The sequence below is a fragment of the Peromyscus californicus genome, unplaced genomic scaffold, assembly GCF_007827085.1.
Source record: "Peromyscus californicus insignis strain IS unplaced genomic scaffold, ASM782708v3 Scaffold_12__1_contigs__length_115047231, whole genome shotgun sequence".
Classification (NCBI taxonomy): Eukaryota; Metazoa; Chordata; class Mammalia; order Rodentia; family Cricetidae; genus Peromyscus; species Peromyscus californicus.
Genome location: NW_026294413.1, coordinates 66,479,077 through 66,502,476, shown reverse-complemented (window position 1 = coordinate 66,502,476; position 23,400 = coordinate 66,479,077). Strand labels below are relative to the sequence as shown.

The 23,400-nt window shown below is 45.9% G+C and overlaps 1 protein-coding gene across 1 annotated transcript in view; it reads right to left on the bottom strand.

The window, feature by feature from the left end:
• Cryl1 (crystallin lambda 1) overlaps positions 1–23,400 on the bottom strand; it is a 121,245-nt gene that overhangs the window by 73,837 nt on the left and 24,008 nt on the right. The window contains exon 3 of the mRNA XM_052733108.1: positions 22,176–22,302. Coding sequence (XP_052589068.1) covers positions 22,176–22,302 — 127 coding nt within the window. The remainder of the gene's footprint in view (positions 1–22,175; positions 22,303–23,400) is intronic.

Sequence of the window (23,400 nt, the reverse complement as noted above, 5' to 3'; positions counted from 1 at the left end):
AGGCTAGCTGTGCCCAGACCTTTCTCTCCAGCACCGTCTGCACCTCTAGAAAGAAGTGGTCCAGCAGGCTAAGGACAGAGCAGCTGTCCTCAAGCATACTCCTGCCTCACTAAAACAACCCTTTTAGAAATGTCCAGTGGGGAGAGGACACCCTACTGGAATGTTCTGTGCACCCTAGGCCCAAGCAGCCAGAGAAATGTGTGGGTTCTGAGTTGCTGAGAAGAATGAGAACCCCCAGGGAACCTCTGGACTCTGAGTGGGGCCAGGCAGGTGAGAGGCGCCAGAGCTGCAAACCGGAGTGGGAGCCAGCTGGCCCCTTGGCACTGGGGAGGTGGATACTCTCTATATTCCCTACTGGGCTTCTTTATGTGCTGGTAGGATTGGGTTTGGGACAGAAAGAGGCTGAGTCAAAATTATGACCTTCAGTCTGATTCACATCTCCCCACTACTGACCGAGGTATGGAAGGAAATATTCCACTTTTCTCATCATGTGAAGGAAGATAGTGTGAAATTAGTGATGCGTGGCCACGGACTGAAGAGTCAGCAGGCACAGCACACAGGTCAGCTCTCGCAGTGGCCCGTCAGCATGCTCTCTGCTGCCATAGTATTTTATTTTAAGGAGTCACTAGGCTGATACACTTTATGTGGAAATTTCTAGACTTTGAACCACTAGTGAATCATTCAGACAAGAAACATGACTTTTTCCCCCCACTGCAGGATGGAATCAAAGCCCATCGGGAAGTTAAGAACATATCTGGATGGCAAGGCCATGGTCCCGGGCCTGCCTCCCCAACACAGTAACAAGGTCTCTGTGACAAAGCAACAAGCATGCCACCAGAAATCCTGGTCACAGTGTTACTAGGAGGAGCACAGGGGAAATAATGCAGAGACTGGAGGAGGAAAGGCATAAAAGGGTGGCATGGGAGGTAGCCGGCTCAGGGTAACTGATACTTCAGTCCTCATTTTATCATTGTTTATACAACAAAACAATGACTCCCACATATTCCAATGTCTTCTCAGGAAAGTACCACAACCAAGTTCATTGTTTGTAAGAAAAAGAGAAGTCTCTTGCCGCTCACTCACAATGTTATTAATGAAAGGCACTGGTTTCCCTGAGTTTCTTAATCTCTAGGGAAGGGATCCCCTGCCTGCGGGCTGGGGAGAGAGTAGCCGCCAAACAAAAGCATCCAGCACAAAGAGAACAGCACAGGAGACGGTCCTGAGCTCTACTAAGGACAACAGCTGGATGCTGACAGTGGCTGCTGGAACTGTCCCAGTTACGGGATGAGACAGACAATAGAGTTTGGGGCTTGTTTGCTTGTTTGTTTGGGGGGTTGTTTTTTAAGACAGTATCTTGATCTGTATAGCCCAGGCTAGCTTACTATAATGGCCCATGATAACTGATCTTGAGATCCTCCACCTCAGCCTCCCGAGTACTAGGCTTACAGGCACACACTGCCATGCCTGGCTCAATAGAATTTTAAGGGACTGAATGTATATTTTTCATGATTCCACTTTCTGCCATAACTGTAGCTATTAAAGCGCTCACTCGGTGACTCAGCGCTCACCTGAGGTTCCAGCAGCAGTCACATGATGCCCACCATCCCTGCTTCTCCTGCTGCAGGTGAACTGTGAACTCCTCTGCAATGGCTAAGTTATGAAGATTGTTCATGTTCCACAAACAACAAACTAATAAAGCAGAGGACAACGACAAATGACTTGACCCAGCCCTGGTAACAACACACATCATCCATGCACGGTGTCCTCATTTGGGTAAATAACTATAATTAGCGATATTTTTTCACAACCAAAACATGTATCTCAAGGTTTCGCTTGAGGAAAGAATAAGAGGGAAAGTTGGGAGAAAATAAGTGTTCCTGGCCCTTCTCATACACCAGTCACCACCCCGGTTCCCCCAACCCCGGATGGAATTTTGCTATTCAGTTCCCAGAAATTCCAGATAAGGCTACTGTCGAGTTCAGAAAATGATACCCAAAGTACAGTGACTTGACATGCTGAGTCCATTGAATTAACGAAACCAAATTAATTAATGGAATTGAAAAACTTAAAGCTGTCTCCGACAAAGTTCGTTCCAACCTTCCACCACGGGCAGAGAGATCTGTCTGAAGTTCCCTGCACACACAGCATTGCCCACCTTGGGCAAGGAGAAGGCAGGGCTCATACCCCATCCTTTGGAGGACCAAAGTGACAGTCTCTATGACCCATGTCCCAAGTGGGTAGGCAACTCACTGATGCCAATTGCCATGGCTTCCGAGTGACAGAAGCAAGGCTTCTGCTTGGGACAATGGAGGCCATCAACTGAAAGGAGCCTTTCGATCCTACCCCACCCACGGGGCCTCACAGTTTCTGGACATTGACGTTCAAATGAAAATAAACAACTAAGGCAGTGCAGAGTCAGCAGCTAAAAGTCCCCCAGGGAATGAAGCTACAGGGTGAGTGGCAGGAAGCCCGAATCCCTGGAAAACCAAACAAACAATAACGGACAACTTTGCGTGCAGCCACCCAAACGCCAGAGTCTCGTGGTCTCGGCCCAGCCCGGAAGTCTGCCCCAGGAGCTCCTTATCAATATTAAGTTGCTGGAAAGAGTTCCTCATCCGCCTTTTAAACAGGCAGAGTCCCTGGTGTGCTCGGTACAGTACACGGGATCTAATGGACTTGGAGAGCAGCGGCCACACAGCAACAACCATGAGTGAAAACACTTAGGGGAAAATAAGTGGAAGCATATATCACAGTTGTTAACCCCCCCCCCCATGTTTCTGAAGCTTTAACAATGTGTGCCAGGTAGGCTGTGCCTTCAGAGAGGGGCTTACTCAGCAAGCATGAGGCCCTATCTATGGTTGGTCTCCAGCACTGAAAGTGTGTGTGTGTGTGAGTGTATGTGTGTGTGTGTGTGTGTGTGGTGTGTGTGTGTGTGGTGTGTGTGTGTGGCATGGCCACTCTTAGTGGCATCCTGTATTTCTGGCCTGATAATAAGATCAAACAATTATTTTCCTAGCTTGAACTTGTCTAGTCTATTTAACATATTTTTATAAAAATATTTAGATACATATTCATTTTTACTTTGAGCATTAACTGAACAACCTACAATTTGTAGACCATACTGGATAATTAGATTCTGTCTACACTGATGATATAATTAGCACAACGTCAAAAGTCTATATCAGAAATTAATTGTTCCATCCTCCTAAGAATGTTCTGTGGGGTCCTCTTCAGGGATTTGGACTTTCTGTTTTAAACTCAGAGGACAGCAAGTTCATTAGGCTTGTTTCTATTTTTATTTTTATTTTTTGAGACAAGGCCCTACTATGTATGTAGACCAGGCTCGCCTCAAACTGGAGAACCTCCAGCCTTAGCCTCCCAAGTGCTGGGATTATAGAAGTATGCAAGCAAATTTGACAAGCAAGAATATCAATGCTGAGTTGAGTGTGGTGGTACACACCTGTAATTCCAACACTTGGGAAGAAGAAATGCAAGGATCAGGAGTTCAAGTTCAGCCTTGACTATATAACAAGTTTGAGGCCTAGCTGGACTATATGAGACTCTGTCTTGGAAGAGAAAAGAGAGGAGGGGAGGGGGGAGTGGAGGGAAGAGAAAGAAGAGGGAAAGGGAGGGGAGGGGAGGGGAAGGGAGGAAAGGAGAAGGGAAGGGAAAGGAGAGGAGAGGAGGAGAGGGGAAGGGAGAGAAAGGGAGGGGAGGGGATGGGAAGAAGATCAATGTTTGGACAATGTTTTATCAATATAATCCTTTTAGAAAGCAATACACACAACATTTGAAATCAAGCCACACTAACAGATTGCCTCTGAAAAGGAGGGAGGGAGTGGGAGAGATGACCAGTAGTTAAGAGCACTTGCTCTTGCAGAGGGCTCAAGTTGGGTTCCCAGCACACACTTGGTAGCTCACAATGATCCACAGCGTCAGTTCCAGAGGATCTGGTGCCTCTTCTGGCCTCCAAGGGCACCAGGCAGGCATGCAGTACACTGATACACATGTAGGCAAACACTGATACACATAAAATAAATAAAACCTTTAACAGTAAATAATTAGGCTCTGGCCAGGCCATGATGGTGCATGCCTTTAATCCCAGCACTCGGGAGGCAGCAACAGGTAGATGTCTATGAATTTGAGGCCAGCCTGGTCTATAGAGTGAGTTCCAGGACAGGCAAGGCTACAGAGAGAAACCCTGTCTCAAAAAAATAAAATAAAATTGGGCTCAAGAGTTGGCACAGCAGTTAAGAGCACCTGTTGCTTTTGCAGAGAACCTGGTCCATTTGCCAGCACCCACATGGTGGTTCACAGCCATCTGTAACTCCAGTTCCAGGGGATCTGATGCTCTCTTCCGACCTCCTTCAGCACTAGGCACACACGTGGTATGAATACATACATCCAGACAAAGCACACATACACATACAATAAAAATAAATAAACCAGGCATGGTGGTGCACGCCTTTATTCCCAGCACTCAGGAGGCAGAAGCAGGCGGATCTCTGAGTTGGAGGCCAGCCTGGTCTACAGAGTGAGTTCCAGGACAACCAAGGCTACACAGAGAAACTCTGTCTCAAAAACCAAAATAATAATGACAATAATAATAATAGTAATAACAATAATAATAATAACAATAATTTTTAAAGGGGAAGAGGAAGATAATATAGCACCCAGGAATATGTATCAAGAGCCAGCCAGATAAGAGTGTTCATCCAGAAATTCCATTTTTTTTTTTTTTTGGATTTTTGAGACAGTTTCTCTGTGTAGTTTTGGTGCCTGTCCTGGATCTCGCTCTGTAGACCAGGCTGGCCTCGAACTCACAGAGATCCGCCTGCCTCTGCCTCCCGAGTGCTGGGATTAAGGCATGAGCCACTACCGCCTCGGCTAGAAATTCCATTTTTTTATGAAACTTCCTTTTAAACAGTAACCCAAAGCAGGAGGAATGCTGTAGAGAGATAATCAAGTCAGTGTGATTAGTTAAAGCTCATCACTGGTTTTGGTTAGGTTGTTGTTAAGAATCAGTGGAACTGTGGGGTCACCCACAACAGGCAAACATTCCCCCTCTGAGCTCCAGCCCTAAAGCAGGTACTGAAGTAGCCATAAGAACATTACTTTCAGGACTGGATACATGGCTCAGTGGTTAAGAGCCCTGACTGTTCTACCACCGGACCTGGGTTCGATTCCCAACATCTATACACTAAGTCACAACTGTCTATAACTCCTGTCCCAGGAGATCTAGTGCCCTCTTCTGGCCTCTGCGCTGCATTCACATGGTACACATTTACACATGCAGGCAAAACAATCATACACAAAAAATAAAGTTTAATTAAAAAAAAAAGAACATTTCTTTCTACTCATTAGTTAATTGAGCTGATGTATTTACACGGCAGACTGCTACAAAGACCCTAGAAGAACCACACAGGCTCTAAGAACAGAGTTACCGTTGGTTACAGAAGCAGTCACCAAAACTATATAAATAAGGACCCACTGTGGTGACTCACGCAAAAACAATACAGGAAGTGAAACAGGGCAAATGAGTAAAAATGTAACGAGAGTTCAGGGGTAACTTATTAGACCTTTCCTTCTTTCTAGCACCTGGACTTCGTAACAGTCCCAATGTTTTTGTTTGTTCTTGTTTGCTGACACAGGGCCTCTATATGTCTAGCCTTTAAGTCACTATGTAGTCTAGGCCACCTTGCTAAGATTACTAAGGCCAGTTGCTGAGATTACAGGCATGTAACCCCAAGTCTGACTTGCCAACATTTTTTAAAGGGATGGTTTGTGTACTAGGGTACTCTGGAATTCCTTCCAGACACTGGCTGGCCAGCCTGAGGAATGTCAATCAAAGTGCTAGGGCTGACCGTGGGCCCAACCCTAGTTAATGTCACATCCCTAGCTTTCTTCATCTTCTATCCTCATGCAGCTCCCTAGCAAGCCTCAGGCCATCACTGTATGTCTGTCACCTGGATGGAGTTCCATCTCCCTGCACTCTGAAGCCACGCTCCCTCCACGTCACACATTCACTCATCATTGCAATCCTCCCTGAAGCCTAGGACAAAAATCTCAATCGGCCAGGTCCCAGCCTCACAGAGTGCAGATGTCAAAAAAGATGGCACTGAATCCTTAAAAGCGCATGGCACCATGTGCAACTTGGATGAAAGAAAGCAAGCCAGAGTAAAGTCAAATTCAGACCTATGCTAACCTTCACCGGGTTAGGACCAGAATCCCCCGCCTTCTACCATTCTGCCCAGGACATGGCTTCACTCTCAGTTATGCAAGGCAAAGGTCAGAAAGAGCAGATTGCCATGGACTAGTTTCCTACTGATTTTGCAGACCACAGTCTGAGACACACAAGTCATACCCCAGCTGCTTCGTCACTGAGGGCTTGTAAGGTAAACACTCGCTGGAGGGCCAGTCATGCTGGCCATTTTCAGGCCTTCCCTGCAATCAGGTGGAATGCAAAGCCATGCCTTTCCCACCTGTGGCTTCACTGTCCTTTGTTTACACCGTGACTAATCACTTTCTCAAATCCTGATTTGGTCACAGAACCTAAATACAGTCATGTGTTACTTGATGGCAGACATATTTCTGAGCACAGCATGAGGAGGTTATTGTATGGTTGTGAGGCCATCCTAGGCTGTAGTTACACAAAGCTAGCTAGTCCTGGTCAGGTGCTACACATGGTCACTCATGAGGCATGGTGGGGGCTGAGGCAGTGACTCAGTGGGAGAGAAAGGGCCTGGTGTGCCTGGATTCCATCCATCCCTAGTACCACATGTAAAAACAAGACATGGTAAGTTTGAGGTGTATAAGATTGCTGCCAGCATCACACACATACACACACACACACACACACACACACACACACACACACACACACACACACACGTGCGTTGTTTTGCAGTAAGTTTTTTGGGGTGCGTGTATGACAAGGTCTCACATAACGTAGGTGGCCTCCAACTATACACGCAACTAAGGATGACTTTAAACTCTTGATCCTTCTACCTCAGCATCCCAAGTGCTGGGATTACAGGATTAACCACCATACTAAGATCTACATAAAGATTTTTTTTTTAATAAGTGCAGGACCCACACTTTAAAATAATGATTTAAAAGCATAGTACAAGCTGGGTGTGGTGGTGCAGGCCTGTAGCCATTATAACAAGGAGGCTGAGACAGGAGAATTACTACAAGTTTGAGACCAAGCTAGACTACCTGTTAAATTCCAGGTCAGCCTGGGCTCAGTAAGATCCTATCTCAAATAAATAAATACAGTAAAATAATAATAAACAAAAAGTATACTACATTAAACATACATACTAGTATCATTGTTATTTATTATGATGGTTAAGTATTATATACTAAATATAATAAGACTTTCACCTTGGTAGGTCAGTTTGTACAGCATCACCACAGGTACGATCGACACATTGCAATATGGTATCAGGGCATCAACGGGCAAAGAGGTCCTTCAGCTCTCGTATAACCTTTTCGGTCCTACAGCAGCAGTCTATGGGATCCATCAGCTGGTCGTGCAGTATGTGACCGTGCAGAACTACAGAGAAAAACCTGCCTCGTACGTATATGGTAACGCATTTTATTTCTTGATTACATTGTATCTTTGAAAGCTAAACATGGCCCAATAAAGAGGCCAAAAGGAAAGAAAGGGGGAGGAAGGGATGGAGGAAATGCAAATATACAGCAACAAACCACCTCCTGCCTAGGTCTGGAAGCACACTGTTTGAATGTGGCAAGAGAGAACTATCAGAAAAAAGAGAGTTCCGGTAGGAAGAAAGATGGACAGAATGTTTTTCACATTTTGCAAGTCAAATAATGAAGCTGTGTTCTTCTGAATGACCCTTGAGCGGAGGGGGCTTGCACTCCTTAGGGTCTGGACCGTGGGGACTCTAAGATACAACAGACTTCTCTGATAACCAAGTGGCCAAGAGTGTCCAGGAAGCCCCTCTCTCCTTCACCGTCCTCCCGACTCGGTGCTACCGCTAAGATTCAAGCGCTTTCCTTCGACCAGACCTCTGATGTGTGACAAAGCCAAGTGAACCTTCTTCCCCCAAAGGTGGTTTTCATCATGACACACCTCAGAAACCTTGCCCAGGGCCTCGGTCCACACACAATCTCTTCCTGTCACCACCTGCTCTACAGCGTCCAGAAGACTGCCGATACCAAGATAAAGTCCTTCTTTGTCAGCAGCAGACAAAACCCACAGCCAGGAAGGCAAGGGGCGGAAGGGCCTTGCTTGCAGAAGATAAGAACTGTCTCAAGACTTTCTAGAATGCCCCACCAAAAACGTCCTTCACAGTTACATGCTCACCTGCCCTGTATGTATAGACTGCTATGTCCAAGTTTCTCTGGAACATTCTGTGAGGTATCACACAACTCGGGAGGTGCTCTTCGGGTAGTCACTCCTCCAGGCAGCTGATGTCAACCCCTGCCTCAGTCAGTCCCCAAGGCCCAGGGCCTCAGGATGGAAGTGACTTACTTGAATCTCTCCCTTTTGCTGACAAAGCTTCCCTTCCCTTTCGGCACACCTATGGCCTGCCATAGCTTGCGTCTGGATTACAACCTTTTTTTCTCACTCCTGAACAAATTCTTTCTGCTTGAAAGTATTTCCTGTGGTTTCTTTGCAGCTTTGACACTTTGTAAGCCGGACAGGGCACTCCTGGCCCCTGGGACCCAACCTGCAGACATCAGTACCACTAACTCTTAAAACTGAAGAGGTCCAGCAAGTAGCGACTTTTTCCTCTTGTTAACAAAAGATGTCTGAGGAACGATGGCTGGGGAACTTTACCTGGAAATCAAAACAGTTTCACAAGAGTCAAACTTCTTCATAGAGAAACTGACAAGGGCAGTGCACAAGGCATTCTGTTGCTTTGTAGTAACAAGTCAACTCAATTCCATACTTAGTATTATCTGAAAAAAACCATTCGTATGGTCTGAGGATATAGCTCAGTGGTAGAATGCTACACAAGGCCTGGATTCTACTTCCAGCATTAAAAAAAAAGTCTTTACTGAGAATGTATGTACTTCCTTTGTTGCTATCATGCCCTAAAATAGACACTATAACCACTATTTTCTTAGTATGTTGTATTAATTATTATAAATCATTTGGGGATGACTTAAAACATACGGGAGGGTGTGCATAATGTCTGTGCAAATGCTACCCCATGCCATACAAGGGTCTCAGAGTTTGGTATCATAAGAGGATCTTAGAGCCAGTCTCCCACAAATGCTGATGGACAGTTATGAATGGCCTTCAAGAATGTTTTTACTAGGCCAGAGTAATGGCTGGGGCCAGTAATTTCAACACTTGGGAAGCTGAGGCAGAAGGATTGGAGAAGTTTGAAAGGAGAGGGAGAATCCAGGAACACTGTTGGTGAATGGAAGCATAATCCTCACACCACTGTTATTCCCATTTTACACAGGATGGTAGGACAGAGAAGCTAGTTTCCACCTCAAGGTCACCTCAGCATTTACAGCTTTAAGGACCAACCTGCACTATAAGTGGTGAATTGGGGAGGGGCCCAGGGGGCCGGGTACAAAGACAAGCACCTCCTGTGTAGTCAGCAGGAATCAGCAAACAAGGCCCTGGGTCAGCACCCCTCCAAGCTCCAAATGAAAGATTATAAAACACAAACAAAAACAAATAAAAAAAAAAAAACATGCCATGGAGACTCTACCTGGACTCAAACCCTAAAATATTTATGGCCCAGACCTTAAAGAGAAGGTTTGCTGAGCCTTGCATCAGAGTAAGCTTTACTAGCACTTGAAAAGGCAAACTGAGGCCCATTAAAATTTTAACAGTTTATTTGAGCAAACAGTGATTCCTGAAGTAGGCATCAGCAAACCCAAGCGGGTCTGGGCTCTGTCACTGGGGTTGGCAGAGAAGGCTTGCACTGGACACCCTGATTGGTGACAGTCTGAGCAGTGGTCTCATTTGACAGTCCAGTGGAAAGTCCCTGGCTACCCAGGAGTGCTCAGTGGCCCTTTGTAATGGGCTACGACCAAGTTGCTTTCACACAAGCCCGGGGCAAGGGGCCACTGCAGCCCAGTGAACTCCCATTAGGTTGTTTTAGACACAAACCTTTAGCAGTCGATCAATAGTAACACATTTGCGATAATAATTATTTTAGTCTTTAACCCATAAAGATAACCTCAATATGTTAAATTATATTGTTTCCTGGGCATTAATGCTCCACTGTAAAAACACAGTTAATGATTGAATGGTAGGCGTGCAAACGATTTCCCAACCCATAGAAATGCATCGTTGTGAAGGTCAGTATGATAAGGACATGGAAGACATGGATGTACTGTATTATTAAGTACAAATGTTCAGTCTTCAGGCTGCCATCAAACCTGGTATGTAACCAAGGGCAATCTGCAACTTCTGTTCCCCCTGCCTCCAAGTCCCAAGGGCTGGGATTATAGGTGCGCACGCACTACCACATCAGTTTACACAGCACTGGGATAGGACCTGGGCTCTGTGAATGCTAGCTATTCCACAAACTGAGCGACAGCCTCATGCCCCACTTCTCAAATTCTGAATAAATGAGGGTTTAGTTTGTTTATTCTTGAGACAGAGTCTCACACTATAACCAAGGCTGCCTTCAGGCTCACTAATGTAGCCCAAGCACCCTCAAACTCACAATAATACTCCTGCCTCAGCCCTCCCAATGGCTAGAATTACAGGTATATGACTCCACATCCAGCCCACTTTCCTTATTTTAAGTATTACTAGTGTTCTGATCCAGCTTATAAAATGAAGTAAAACCTTGGAGTTCCACTTCTACCTGGGATGTGGAAAGCAGTTTATAAATTACATTTTGTCATCAGTATGCATGTGTATGGAGAACACACAGGCTTTGTTATTCAAGCATCCATCCTAAGTCTTGGAAATCGTCCGTGACGGCTACAGCAGAAGGATGCTGTGTTCCTGTTTTCTACACCTTCATCTGTGATGGGTTAAAGCTAGAGCTTTCATAATTTAGCTTTTTTCTTGACACATACTGATGACAAAATTTAACTTATGAAAACAATGCACAGCAAGAGATGAGCAACACTAAGTACAAACAGAGTATGTGTGCTAGTGTGATGTTCCAGACACAGAGTGATGTTTACCTCAGAAAGCTCTTCCCCGGGGGCTCCCAGGAAAGTCTGGGTGCAGCTGGAGGGCAGACAGAGCTTTCCTTGACTGCAAAAGTGTACAGGAGCCACATGGCTGCTGCTCTGGGGGACTCGTGAATTAGGGACATAAAGGTGCAGAGGCATTTGGAGCTCATGGCAGACCGCAAATTACCATGAAAACAGGAAAATGCACCTGCAGTTGACTTCTTAACTAGATGGACTGGGCTCCATTCCTCAAACCAACAATCTAACGGGAAGAATCAGTGTCAGCATTCAGTGGGAAAATTACAGAAAAACACACTAAAAAGAAAGAAAACAGTCAGTGGAACTGGATCCAATGAAAATCTGGAGACTGGGATGTCAGAAGAGAGACGGATGCTGTAGTACAATGTTGGGTAAAAATGACAAAGAGGAAACTGCCTTTGATGCAAGGCAGCTGGTCTCTGAGAAGGACACCGGTGACGCCTGTCTCCAGAAATCATGCCTTTGTACAGTCCCTGGTCACAGTGAATAGGTCTGCCCTGTGTGACCTACACAATGAGGGAGGACTGGCCCCATGACTTCTGAGACTTAGTCATGGAGACTGCAGTGTTTGCCACCTGCTGTGAGATCACTCACCTGCTAATCTATCCTGGAGACAGTCAGTGACCAATCAGAGTCCATGAGGAGGGGCTGCAACCTCCATCCACAAACTTGGCAGAGAGGAGAGGTCCATCTCGAAAATGATGCCCCCAGGTCTGACTAAACCTTGGGTGACAGCAGCCCTGGCCGATATCAATATCAAGAGAGAACAAAGCCAGAGGCACTTTGCAAAGTATCTCCGATGTAAAATACATTTACCATTGCTCTAAGACAGCACAAAGTCTTCCAGCTAATGGGGTACACAGCAATAAGTAACAGTCAGGCACACCACCAGACCCTACAGAAATGAGGAGCCAACAAGGGTGAAAAGAGGTAGAAATCACAGGAAGAGAGAGGAGGGAGGTATAGAGGGAGGAAGAGAAAATGTAGGATCAAACCAATTTGCCAGTTTTCTAGAGTTGTAACTTAAGCACTTAGAAAAAGGAAAACAAATCAAATTCAAAACAAGCAAAAGGAAGGAAGTATAGTTGACGGAAGACTCAGTCCACTCTAAGGAAAAATCACTAGAGAGAAAAAAAATAAAATGGAGCTAGTTCTTTGAAAAGATTCGTAAAACTGATAAGCCACTTGAGGGGAAAAAAGAGAGAGAGACTAACTATGGATATCAGGAATGGAGAAGAAACATTAACACAAACTTGAGACACTAAAAAGACAACAAGAATGGTACTAATAACTATGTTTCCATAAATTAAAAATTTTGGATGACATGGGAAAATTCCTCAAGAGACTACAACTTCCAAAGTTATCCAAGCAGAAATAGGGAACCCACCACCCTGCATCTGCTAAAGAAACTAAGCCCATTGTTTAAAAGTTTACAACCAACTGATGGGAGTAGATGCCAAGACCTACAGCCAAGCATTAGGTGGAGCTGGGGGGTGAGGAGAAGAGGGGGAGGAAGGATTGTAGGGGCCAGAGGGGTCGAGGACACTAGGAGAACACGGCCCACAGAATCAACTAAGCAGGGCTCCTAGGGGTTCACAGAGACTGAAATGACAATCATGGACCCTGCATGGGTCTGAGCTAGGTCCTCTGCATATAGGTTATGGTTGTGTAGCTTGGTGTTCTTGTGAGACTCCTAACAGTGAGAGTGGAGGATGTCTATGATTCTTTTGTCTACTCTTGGGACCCTTTTCCCCCCCTCAACCAATTGAGGCCCTTGAGATGACTCTGCAGCTAAAAGCACTTCCTGCCAAGCCTGATTACCTGAGTTCAATCCTGAAAACCACATGGTAGAAGCAGACAACTAACTGCATGTGAGCATGTGCACATGTGCGTACGTGTGTATGTGTGTGTGTGTGTGTGTGTGTATGTGTATGTGTGAATTTATGGTATAAATAAATATTAACCAAATGAACCCAGAAAACATAAAAAGCGTAATATATCATAACCAAGTAGGGTTTATTCTAGGCATGCAAGGTTGGTTCAACACTCTAAAATAATCCAATAAAAATTCACCATATACACAAGGCCCTGGGTTTGTTCTCCAGAAACAGGGGAAGGGAGGAAAGAAAATACAGTAATAACATATTAAAAAGAAAACCACACAGTTCTCTTAGTGAACAAGAACATGCATTTGACAAAATTCAGAGTTCAACATCCATTCATTATCAATACTCAACAAACTGGAATTAATGGGAATTTCCTCAACCCGATAGAGGCACCAAAAATAAATTAACAAAGGAACTCTAACAACACAATTAGTCATGAAAAACAGAACGCTTTCCCCCGTAATAAAAAACAAGATACAGCGGCATGGGTATCAGATCTTATACTCCTGATCAATACCACACGAGACAGCGTAATCGGCACAAAAATTCCATCAATAAAAGTCATAGCAATTGGAAAACTATTCAGACACATGTCTGCCTAAACAGAAAATCCTAAACCACTACCTAAATACTGCTAGAGATAATGGGTGAGTTCAGCAAGACCCCAGGACATGAAGGCTAATGAACAGAACAACTGGAAGGGATTCTTTTTGACAGAGCTATCACTAAGCACTTACAAACATATCTGACAAAATGCATGCAAAGTTGCTATTAAAATCTACAAAACACATGAGAGAATTTTTTAAAAACTCAATAAACAGAGGGGTATACCATGTACATGGATTCCAAGGCCCAATCTTGTTGCGAGCCAGTTCCTCATACTAATCTATAGTCACTCGAACTCCAGGGAGGTTTCTTTCCTATTTTTTTTTTTTATATGGGTTGTGGGGTGGAATGGAGGAGTGTAGGTGCTGGTACACATATGCACACACAGTTCTCTGATGAAGGTCTGAGGACAGCCTCAAGTGTGGGTCGCCAAGTGCCTTCCCCCTTTTGTTTGACGCAGGGTCTCTCACTGGCTTGGAACTTCACCACATAGACCAGGCTCATTGGCCCTGGTGTTTCCAGGGATCCAACTGTCTATGTATGTACCCCAGGCTGGCTGGAACTAACAGTAATCCCCCTGTCTTAGCTCCCCAAATATTAGGATCATAGGTGTGTCCCACCACACCCAACTGTATTGTTTGAGGTTTTTTGGGGGGTAGAGGTAATTTTTTATATATTTTTTATTATGTGCACATGTGTTTGTCTAAATGCATGCCACATGTGTGTCAGTGCCCAGGAGGCCGGAAGAGGACGATGGTGCCTGTGGAATTGGAGTTATAGGCAGTTGCGAGCTGTTGGGCAAAGGTGCTGGGAACCAAGCTCAGGTCCTCTGGAAGCACAGCAGGAACTCTTAAGCTCCTCTTCAGCCCGATGTATTTTTTTTTATCACATTTATTTATTTAGTGTGTGAGTGCACACCCTGGCATATGTGGAGAGAGAGGACAACTTTCTGGAGTCATTTCTCTCCTTCCACCATGTGGGTCCCAGGGATTGAACTACGGCTGTCAGGCATGGTGGCCAGCCACAAGCACCTTCACCTGCTGAATCAGTCCCCATAGTCTTTTCTTCTAAGTAGTTTCTGTCCATGATTGGCTCGATCCATGGATGTGGAACACACACATTCAACAAAACTGTACTAAGCGCCCCTCCCCAAACTCAAGTTCTCGGATTAAACATGGGTTCCAGCCCCTCGGGCCTGTGTCGTTCACAGGCCAGCTGTGCAGGCATCTGTCCCATGCACATGGTACTGAACACTGAGACAAGCACATTTTATCATATGTGAATGGTATCTTGCCTGTGTGTGGTAATGCATACCCGTCATCCCAGTGCTAGGTGACGGGAGGAGACTCAGACATTCAAGGCTAACCCTAGCTACATAGATAGTTCCAGGCCAGCTTGGGCTACATGAGACCTTGTCACAAAACAAACAGACAAATAATAAATACAGCCTTAGTAAACTCGATTTCCTTTCTTAAACGTTTAAGAGAGTTAAAGCTATACTCAGTGGTGGAACGCTTGCCTAGTAGGCACCAGACTCTGGATTCAATCCCCGGGCAGCAATGAAACAACAAAAAACTATATTAAAAAAATATATATATTTTAGCATATAAAACAAGTGTCACATGCCTAGTGTGACATGCTGCAGAGGAACCTTGGAACTCCAATTTCAGGGCACACCCCTGTGCCAGCTCAATGCTGCCCTCCCAGCAGCCTGTGCTGCCCCCTCCCCGCCTCCACTCCCCACAACTGCCTCCATCCCCACTGAAGCGACCATTGTGAGCTTCAGTGACTAAGACCAGAGGTCCAGTAAACTGCTATTCTTTAAACCAACACAGACATTTCAAAAACGCTCCTACTTAGGAGTGCGGCTTCCTGTAAGTGACGCCCGTGTCTGGGAGACCTTTCCAAATGAGACCAGTACCTTTCCAAGCTGTAAAGAAAGGTGAGGTTCAGGGGCAAACTCCCAGCATCTGCAGGGACCGTGTGACTGGGGCTTCTAGATTTCAGCCATGGTCCCGCGTTTGGAAGCAAGCTCCATTTCAACTTCCTGAGTTAATAAGCCACTCTCATGGCTCCGGCCAGCCACCTTGATCCCCAGGCTTCAATGGCAGAGATCAGATTATGCCTCCTCCAGTCGCTAATGAGCCTTAATGCTCTTCAGAGGGTGACGCTTTCAGACCGGCTTTTGAGACACAGCTTATTTTCCAGTAGACTTTCTTGCCAGGCAAGATTTGGTTTCAAAACTGCACTAAGTTCTAGAAATTCAAGTTTCTTTCTTGGAGGCTCCCACATTTCAAGAGTGCTAGGAAACCTTCTCACCAGTACTCCTGCCCTCTGGGATTCAGGTAGACGATTATCTTGGGGGAGGAATGGAGCACACCTCACTGGGGCTTTGGCTGCAGGGACTAAGCAAATCCTGCAAGGGGACTGTTTGGGGTTGAGGAGTTTGGGCAGGCAAGCTCCCTGGGTGCATCTGCTTATCCTGAAGCTCTGCCTCCCACTTCGGAACATTTCTCCAGAATAACAATTTTGAGAAAACAGCCTGCTAGCACCCCGTTTTTCTACAAGAAAACGGGAGTTGTGAGAATGGGTGCAGCTCCTGAGGTGGCTCTGGAGGGACAGGTGTAGCACACACCTGTGATGCCAGCTCCTTAGAGCAAGAGGCAGGAAGGCCAGGAGTTCAAGGTCAGCCTCAGCTACATAGCATGTTTGAGGCAAGCCTGGGCCACATAAGATCCTGTCTTGAAGCAAAAACTGAAGGTCCAGGAGGTTTGTGGGTACACCTCAGTGACAGAGCTATTTCCTAGTTGTGTGAGGCCCTGTGGACAGGCACTAGTAGACTTTTGAAGCTCCAGCTTTCTTGATATTCATAGATGGAAAATTAAGCTCAAACACCGTACTTCTGTCTGATACAGTCTTAAGGAAATTAAATATAGCAAGAAGTGGATTTGTTTTGGGATAATGGACCTGAGAGAACACTTAGTTCTCTGTGGCATGTGTGTGTGTGTGTGTGTGTGTGTGTGTGTGTGTGTATCTGTATATATACACACAATACAAAAATGCTTGTTTTTGAAATGGGATCTTGCTGGCCTCAAGTGTGCATGGATCCCCTTGCCTCTGCCTCCTAAATGGTACAATTATAGGAGTGACTCACCACATCCAGCCTTCTCCAAGTTGTATATTTAACATTCCTGGATATTAAAAACATTAACATAGTCTTTAAAACATGTAGCATACCATTACATGGTTTTTCTACAGGGGTTTTGTTCATTCCTTTGCCTGGTAAACAAAGGTTGAAACATTGGGGGGTACTAATTATAGACACTGAGTTATTATCATTTGCCTGTTGTGGTGGCAGCAGGATCACAAGTTCAAGGACAGCCTTTGCTACATAGCAAGACCTGGTCTAAACAAGGACTTGAGCTGTAGCTCAGCAATGGAGAACTTGTGTCCTGTGGCTCAGCCGTGGAAAACTTGAGTACCATACGCAACACCCTGGTGTTTGATACCCAACACCACAAGGAAATAAGAATTTTTAAAATCATTGTGTAAAGAGACTACAAGACAGGTGTAGTGATGCATGCCTATAATCCTGGCTCTTGGGAGGCTGAGGCAGGAGGATGTCCTTGGGTTCAAGGTCAGCCTGGGCCACATAGTGAATTCCAAGCTAACCTGAAATGAACTACAGAGTCAGAAAAGGGGTCATCTAGCAAATGGGATCATCATGTGACTTCCTTCCCACCTCCCCTTCTGATTAGTCACCTCTTCTGGCCATCCTCTGAAAGATTCTATCAGGATAGAAATTACAGCCCAAACTCTGTTTCTAAGGGGAAACACAGAGTGTCCCGCTGATATTATTATCCTGGGCATGTTAGAGAGGTTAACTCATCTCATCTGAGGAACCCTTGAGCTGGCATTAAAAGCCACCCTGAGTCACTCCTACTTCAACTGCTTTCTCCCCCGTACTGCACCTGTGTCTCAGTCACACTAACCTTCCAGGACATACACACTCATCTCCTCCATTCATCTCTTTCTGAACACAGTCCCTACCCTGACCCCCTTCGGCTCCCCATGACCCCCTTCCACTCTCCCAAACTCCACCTGTCAAATCCTATCTGCCTGAAACCTCCCCAGGCCCGCACATTCTCTCCCTGTCTCTGAATTCCTGGAGACAGTTTCTCAATGCAGTCTCTTACAGGAATTTAACCTAACAGACCTGAATCACTCCTCTCAATTCTCCTTCCCTCCTCTCCCAGCCCTGGTTGCTCCACATAACAGACAGAGCTCAACATAGATACATTCGTTACTTGGAAAACAGGCGGGCCCTAGTTATGGTGTCTGCTGCATAGGGAACACTGTCTCTTGCTCTGTACCATTTATTTGTTGTCAAAAATTGTACCCAAATGATACAATATACAAGCTATTAAAATGACTATCACTTATGAAGCATTTCCTAGGTCAAGGACCTTATACAGTAGCATACGTCCCTTTAAGATTATCCCTTAATTGCTGGGTGGTGGTGGCGCACACCTTTAGTCCCAGCACTCGGGAGTCAGAGGCAGGCAGATCTCTGTGAGTTCCAGGAAAAGCACCAAAGCTACACAGAGAAACCTTGTCTCGAAAAACAAAAAAACAAAACAAAAAGAGTATCCCTTAAAGGATTGACTTTATATCTAAGACACCACAATGTCTTCATGCTATTGAAGATTTTTATTTTTAAAAAAAAATTTTAGAAGTATTTATTTTATTTTATGTACATGTGTATTTTTCTTGCATGTATGTATGTAAATCTGAAGAGGGTGTCTGCTTCCCTGCACCTGGAGTTACCAATGGTTGTGAGCCATTATGTGGGTGCTAGGAATTGAACTCACATCCTCTAAAAGAGCAGCAAGTGATCTTAACTGCTGAGCCATCTCTCCGTCCCCACAATGCGATGTATTAGATGGTTATGATAATTATCTGCTAGACTGTTGTTTGTTTTTTTTTTTATAGGAGAGAAGTCAAAGAAATCCACAGGCATGGTGGTACCTGCCTGTACCCCAGTGCTCAGCAGGCTGAGGCCAAGGACTATTCCTTGAGCCTACAAATTGAAGGCCAGCCTGCAAAACACAGCAAGAAAGTTCTTGAACACAGGTATACTCATTATCCTAGAGCATGTCTTCACACCCACTAGTGCTGGGATATGTGTAAATAAGTTTTCTAAAAGCAACTTCAAAGGAAGCGACATGGTAGGCTGTCTCAGTGCAAAACCACACGTCCTGTGACAGAAGAGAAAGTAGCCTGCCTCGGTGTGGAGAATTTTATCCCACTGGCTATAGGATAAAATTTCTATTTCTGGCCGGGCGGTGGTGGCGCACGCCTTTAATCCCAGCACTCGGGAGGCAGAGCCAGGCGGATCTCTGTGAGTTCGAGGCCAGCCTGGTCTACAGCGCAAGATCCAGGGAAGGCGCAAAGCTACACAGAGAAACCCTGTCTCGAAAAACCAAAAAAAAAAAAAATTTCTATTTCTGGGAAAGTGGACGTATCCAACAATAACCTTGACCTACCCCTGCCCGCACCTCTCAGGTACAGAGAATACTACACACGACCACACCGGGCTGGGGGTGAAATTTCATGGATGAATTCAAAAGCTCTGTCATGAGCATCTCTGAAGAAGCAAAACATCTCTGGGCACCTGGCTAGACAGACCCCAAGACGTGACAGTACGCTGGAATGAGAGATGCCTGATGGGAGACAGGAACAAAATGCTTTGTGAGTGAGAAGCTGGAAAATCACAGCGGAGGCCACATATCCACATTTCAGATCTCACTCTATAACTAAATCAGACGAACATGGAATTATAACGTGGCAGTTCTGCTACTTAAGTAGATGTGGCTGTGCCTGCTTCAGCAGGTTCCAGGGATTCGACCAGCTTCAGGTTGAAAATGTGAAGGGGGAAAAAAAGTGTGCCTCCTCTAAGTATATGTAGACTTTTCTCACCATTATCCCCTAAGCTGAACACCGTACCCACTATTACACAGCACGGTTGTTGTGTTAGGTGTGATAGGTCATTGAGATTATGTAAAGTTCACAGGAGGATGGAAACAGGGTCTATGCAAAGATGACACTGTTTTATTTTTTAAATTAAAAAATTTTTTTATTCATTTTACATACCAACCACAGATCCCCTTCTCATCCCTTCTCCCTCTCCCCCTCCTCTGCCTAACTCCCCCACCCACCCACTCCTCCTCCCCTCCTCCAAAAGGGTAAGTTCTCCCATGGTGGGGGGAGAGACAGCAAAGCCTGGTACATTCAGTTGAGGCAGAACCAAGCCCCTCCCCACTTTTATGGCACCTGCTCAGCTTTGGATTTTACAGCCACATGGACCTAGGCCGATGCCCTGGGGATGCGGGTAGCTCTTACATCAATCAACCCCCCAAAGAGGTGATTTTTAATCCCGTCATTGAATAAGTAGAGCCTTGCCTTCCAGGAGAGTCACCTTAGACAGACTCCCAGATGGGAATCCTCACACTGCTCCAGAGTGAGATTATCATCCTCATACAAAAGAGGAAGTGGCCAGGTGGTGGTGGCACACACCTTTAATCCCAGCACTCGGGAGGCAGAGGCAGGCGGATCTCTGTGAGTTGAGGCCCAGCCTGGTCTACAGAGCGAGATCCAGGAAAGGCGCAAAGCTACACAGAGAAACCCTGTCTCGAAAAACAAAACAAACAAATGAGGACGTGGAGCTTAGAAGTTAATGCACATACCAAAGCTCCCCAGCCCTTGTATGTTAGCCTGTCCCCAGGCCTGTGGGACTTGAGTGTGTTCTGAGTCACAGGCTGCAGGGAAGGCTCCCACCTGCCTGAATTGTTCTACCCCAGTCCCACCTCCCCCCAGGCCCCACCCTGCAATCCCAGTGAGGAAGCGCACACTTGCTTCAAAGTTAAACCCACACAAAGAAGCTGCTCCCCCAAGACCAGGCCCAGGTGGCTTCTGTGTTCTCCAGAAGCAAGCCCAGGGAGTTAATGTGGAAACAGGGCACCTGCGAGCTCCCCCGGACACCCTCTGACCCCTCACGGGGCCCTGCATTTCATACAGCCTATACCATACCAAGAGACAGAGAGGAACACACAACTGAGGGTGGTACACATGCTGCAATCCTACCATTCAGGACACTGGGGCAAATGGGCAGCTGCAAGTTCAAAGCCATCCTGGGCTACAAGGCAAGTTCCAGGTCAGCCTGGGCTACACAGTCAGACTTGGTCTCAAAAAGGAAGATGGGGGGGGGGGGGGACAGGTGATGGGAAGAGAGAGGGAAAGAGAGGAAGAAAGGGAAGAGAGAGGAAGAGATCCCACCATCCACTGGGTATATATCTCAAGCCCCGCTGTGGATGCACAAACCACGGATAGTGCCAACACTATGTTGTCTTTCCTAAACATGCACATATGTGATACCGTTCAGTTTATTAAGTGAGAGACTAATGGCAATAACTAATGCTAAAGAGTCACATAACACACTAGAAAGTGTTACAGGACTGTGCTGGCAGAGGCGGCGGCCTCGAGATAATGATATTTTTAGACTCTTATTGACCACAGGTAACTGAGACCGTGGTGAGTCGCGCTGCTGTATTCGAGAAAGAGAAGAGCTTAGAACAGTCCTCTGGTCTCCACCCCACCACACGTTTGGTAGAGAAAGTGGAGAACTCAGAGCCACAGAGACAAGGAACCAACCTCTCGGGACAGGGTCCACAACGGAAGACAAGTGGCCTCACTGGCTTCTCCACATTCTGTGTGTCCCCTTAGAGCAACACAAACACTGAGGAGTCGAGGAAATAGCCTTTGATTTTTAAGTAAATTCATTCCAAGCTTATAGTAGAAAGTGACGGGTGCACTTAGGAGCAGGGACTGGCGGCAGGGTGGGCACGTGAGCTGTGGGGACAGTGGCCTGGAAAGCTGCAGTCCCATCACCCAGATGCCAGACGCAGGCTGGAGCAACCACTGCCATTCTCCAGACAGATGGAAAACAGTGCCCCGTGAGAACTCTTTTTTTGTTTTTTTCTTTTAGTGAGATTATCTAAAATCCTAAATGCTAATGGAAGATTTTCTTTTAGGTGACTTCCTTCAACTTTCTACTTATTAGAGTGAAAAATGTGTCCATTTAAGAATGCAAAGCCAGATCTGGTGGTACTCACCTTTAAATTCAGCACTCCTATGACCGAACTCTGTATGTTCAAGGCTAGCCTGGTCTACAGAGCAAGCTCCGAGTGACAGCAAAATAAAATAGTGTTAGGAGTCCAGAAACCCTATTCTTCCTCAATATTCTGACAATTCTAAGACATCATCACCGTAGTTTGATGAGCATCTGAACGACGCATGTTTTGATGACCCTGTTTCCTGTCACACCGAACAAAATCCTGACCTTGAAGGTACAAAGTGTCTGCACCTTCCATGGTGGAATCTTGCCTGCCAGTGCTTCCAGAAAAAACTAGAAGACAACCTCTGGTCTCTTCCAACCTGAGAGCCTGGGCTTTGACTCACCTGAATGTGCATGGCGCCCTCTACTGCTTCCGCTAGGTTGCCGCAGCCGCTGATGAGAGACAGCTGCTGCTCAGCACTTAAGGAACCTTTCAGAGAACCGGACTGCTCCAGCAGCTTCATCTCCTTCCTGCAAAGAGGCGGAGAACGGTCACCATGGCAACCAAAAACAAATGCAAAGACAAAGCTGGACAGACCCAGTGCAAAGTCACAATGAGATACAGTGTCACACCTTTTAGATGATACTATCAAAAAGGAAGGAAGAGGAAGGAGGATGGGGAGGAGAGAGAGAGACAGAGAGACAGACAGAGAGAGACAGAGAGAGAGAGAGAGGGAGAGGGAGGTGTGATGGTGATGGTGAATGTGGAGAGACTCAAACCCTTCTGGGAAAATAGACAGTGCCGCAGCTATGTGGAGTTGTTTCAAAACCTTAAAAACTGAAGCACGTGATCCAGCTGTTTCTAACAACCAAAAGAATTGGAAACATTCTTTTTGGTGTCTGCGGGGGGAGAGGTTCGAATTTGTGCATGTGTTGGTGTATGGAGAGGCATTCACATACATGTATGCAATGTGTGCGGAGGCCAGGGGCCAGCTTTGGATTCCGCTCCTCAGGAGCCATTTATTGTTTTTGGAGACAGGGTCACTCACTGGGACCCGAGGCTCATGGATTCAGCGAGGCTGCCCGGCATCAAGCCCTAGGGATTCCAAGCATGCACCACCACGCCAGGATTTTCCCATGAGAACTGAACTCAGGTCCTCATGCTTTACACAGCAAATACTTTATAAACATCACTATCTTCTTGGGCCCCAGAATCCAACCTTAAGGAGGTTCTGCACAGTCGTGTTCACAGCAGCGCTGTGGAAGCAATGGAAGGCTCTGCTGATTAATAGAAAATCAAATGAAGCATGTACATACGATAGAGTATTACTCATCCTTAAGGAGGTGGACAGATGAGTAAAATGTGCTCTAGCCAAAAGGAGTACCATTCAACCTTTAAAAGGGAAGAAACTCTGGCACACACCGTGTGGCTGTTCTTAAAGACCTCATGCCAAGTGAAATCAGCCATTCACAAAAAGACAATCTCTGTGACAGGTCACACTTGGATACGGTACCAAGAGCAGTCAACTGGGAAAAGAAAGCAGGGGGCAGTTCCCAGGGCTGAGAGTGCGGGAGAATGAGGAGTTTGCGGTTAACGGTGCAGTGTCTGCTCTGGAGGATGGAGAGCCC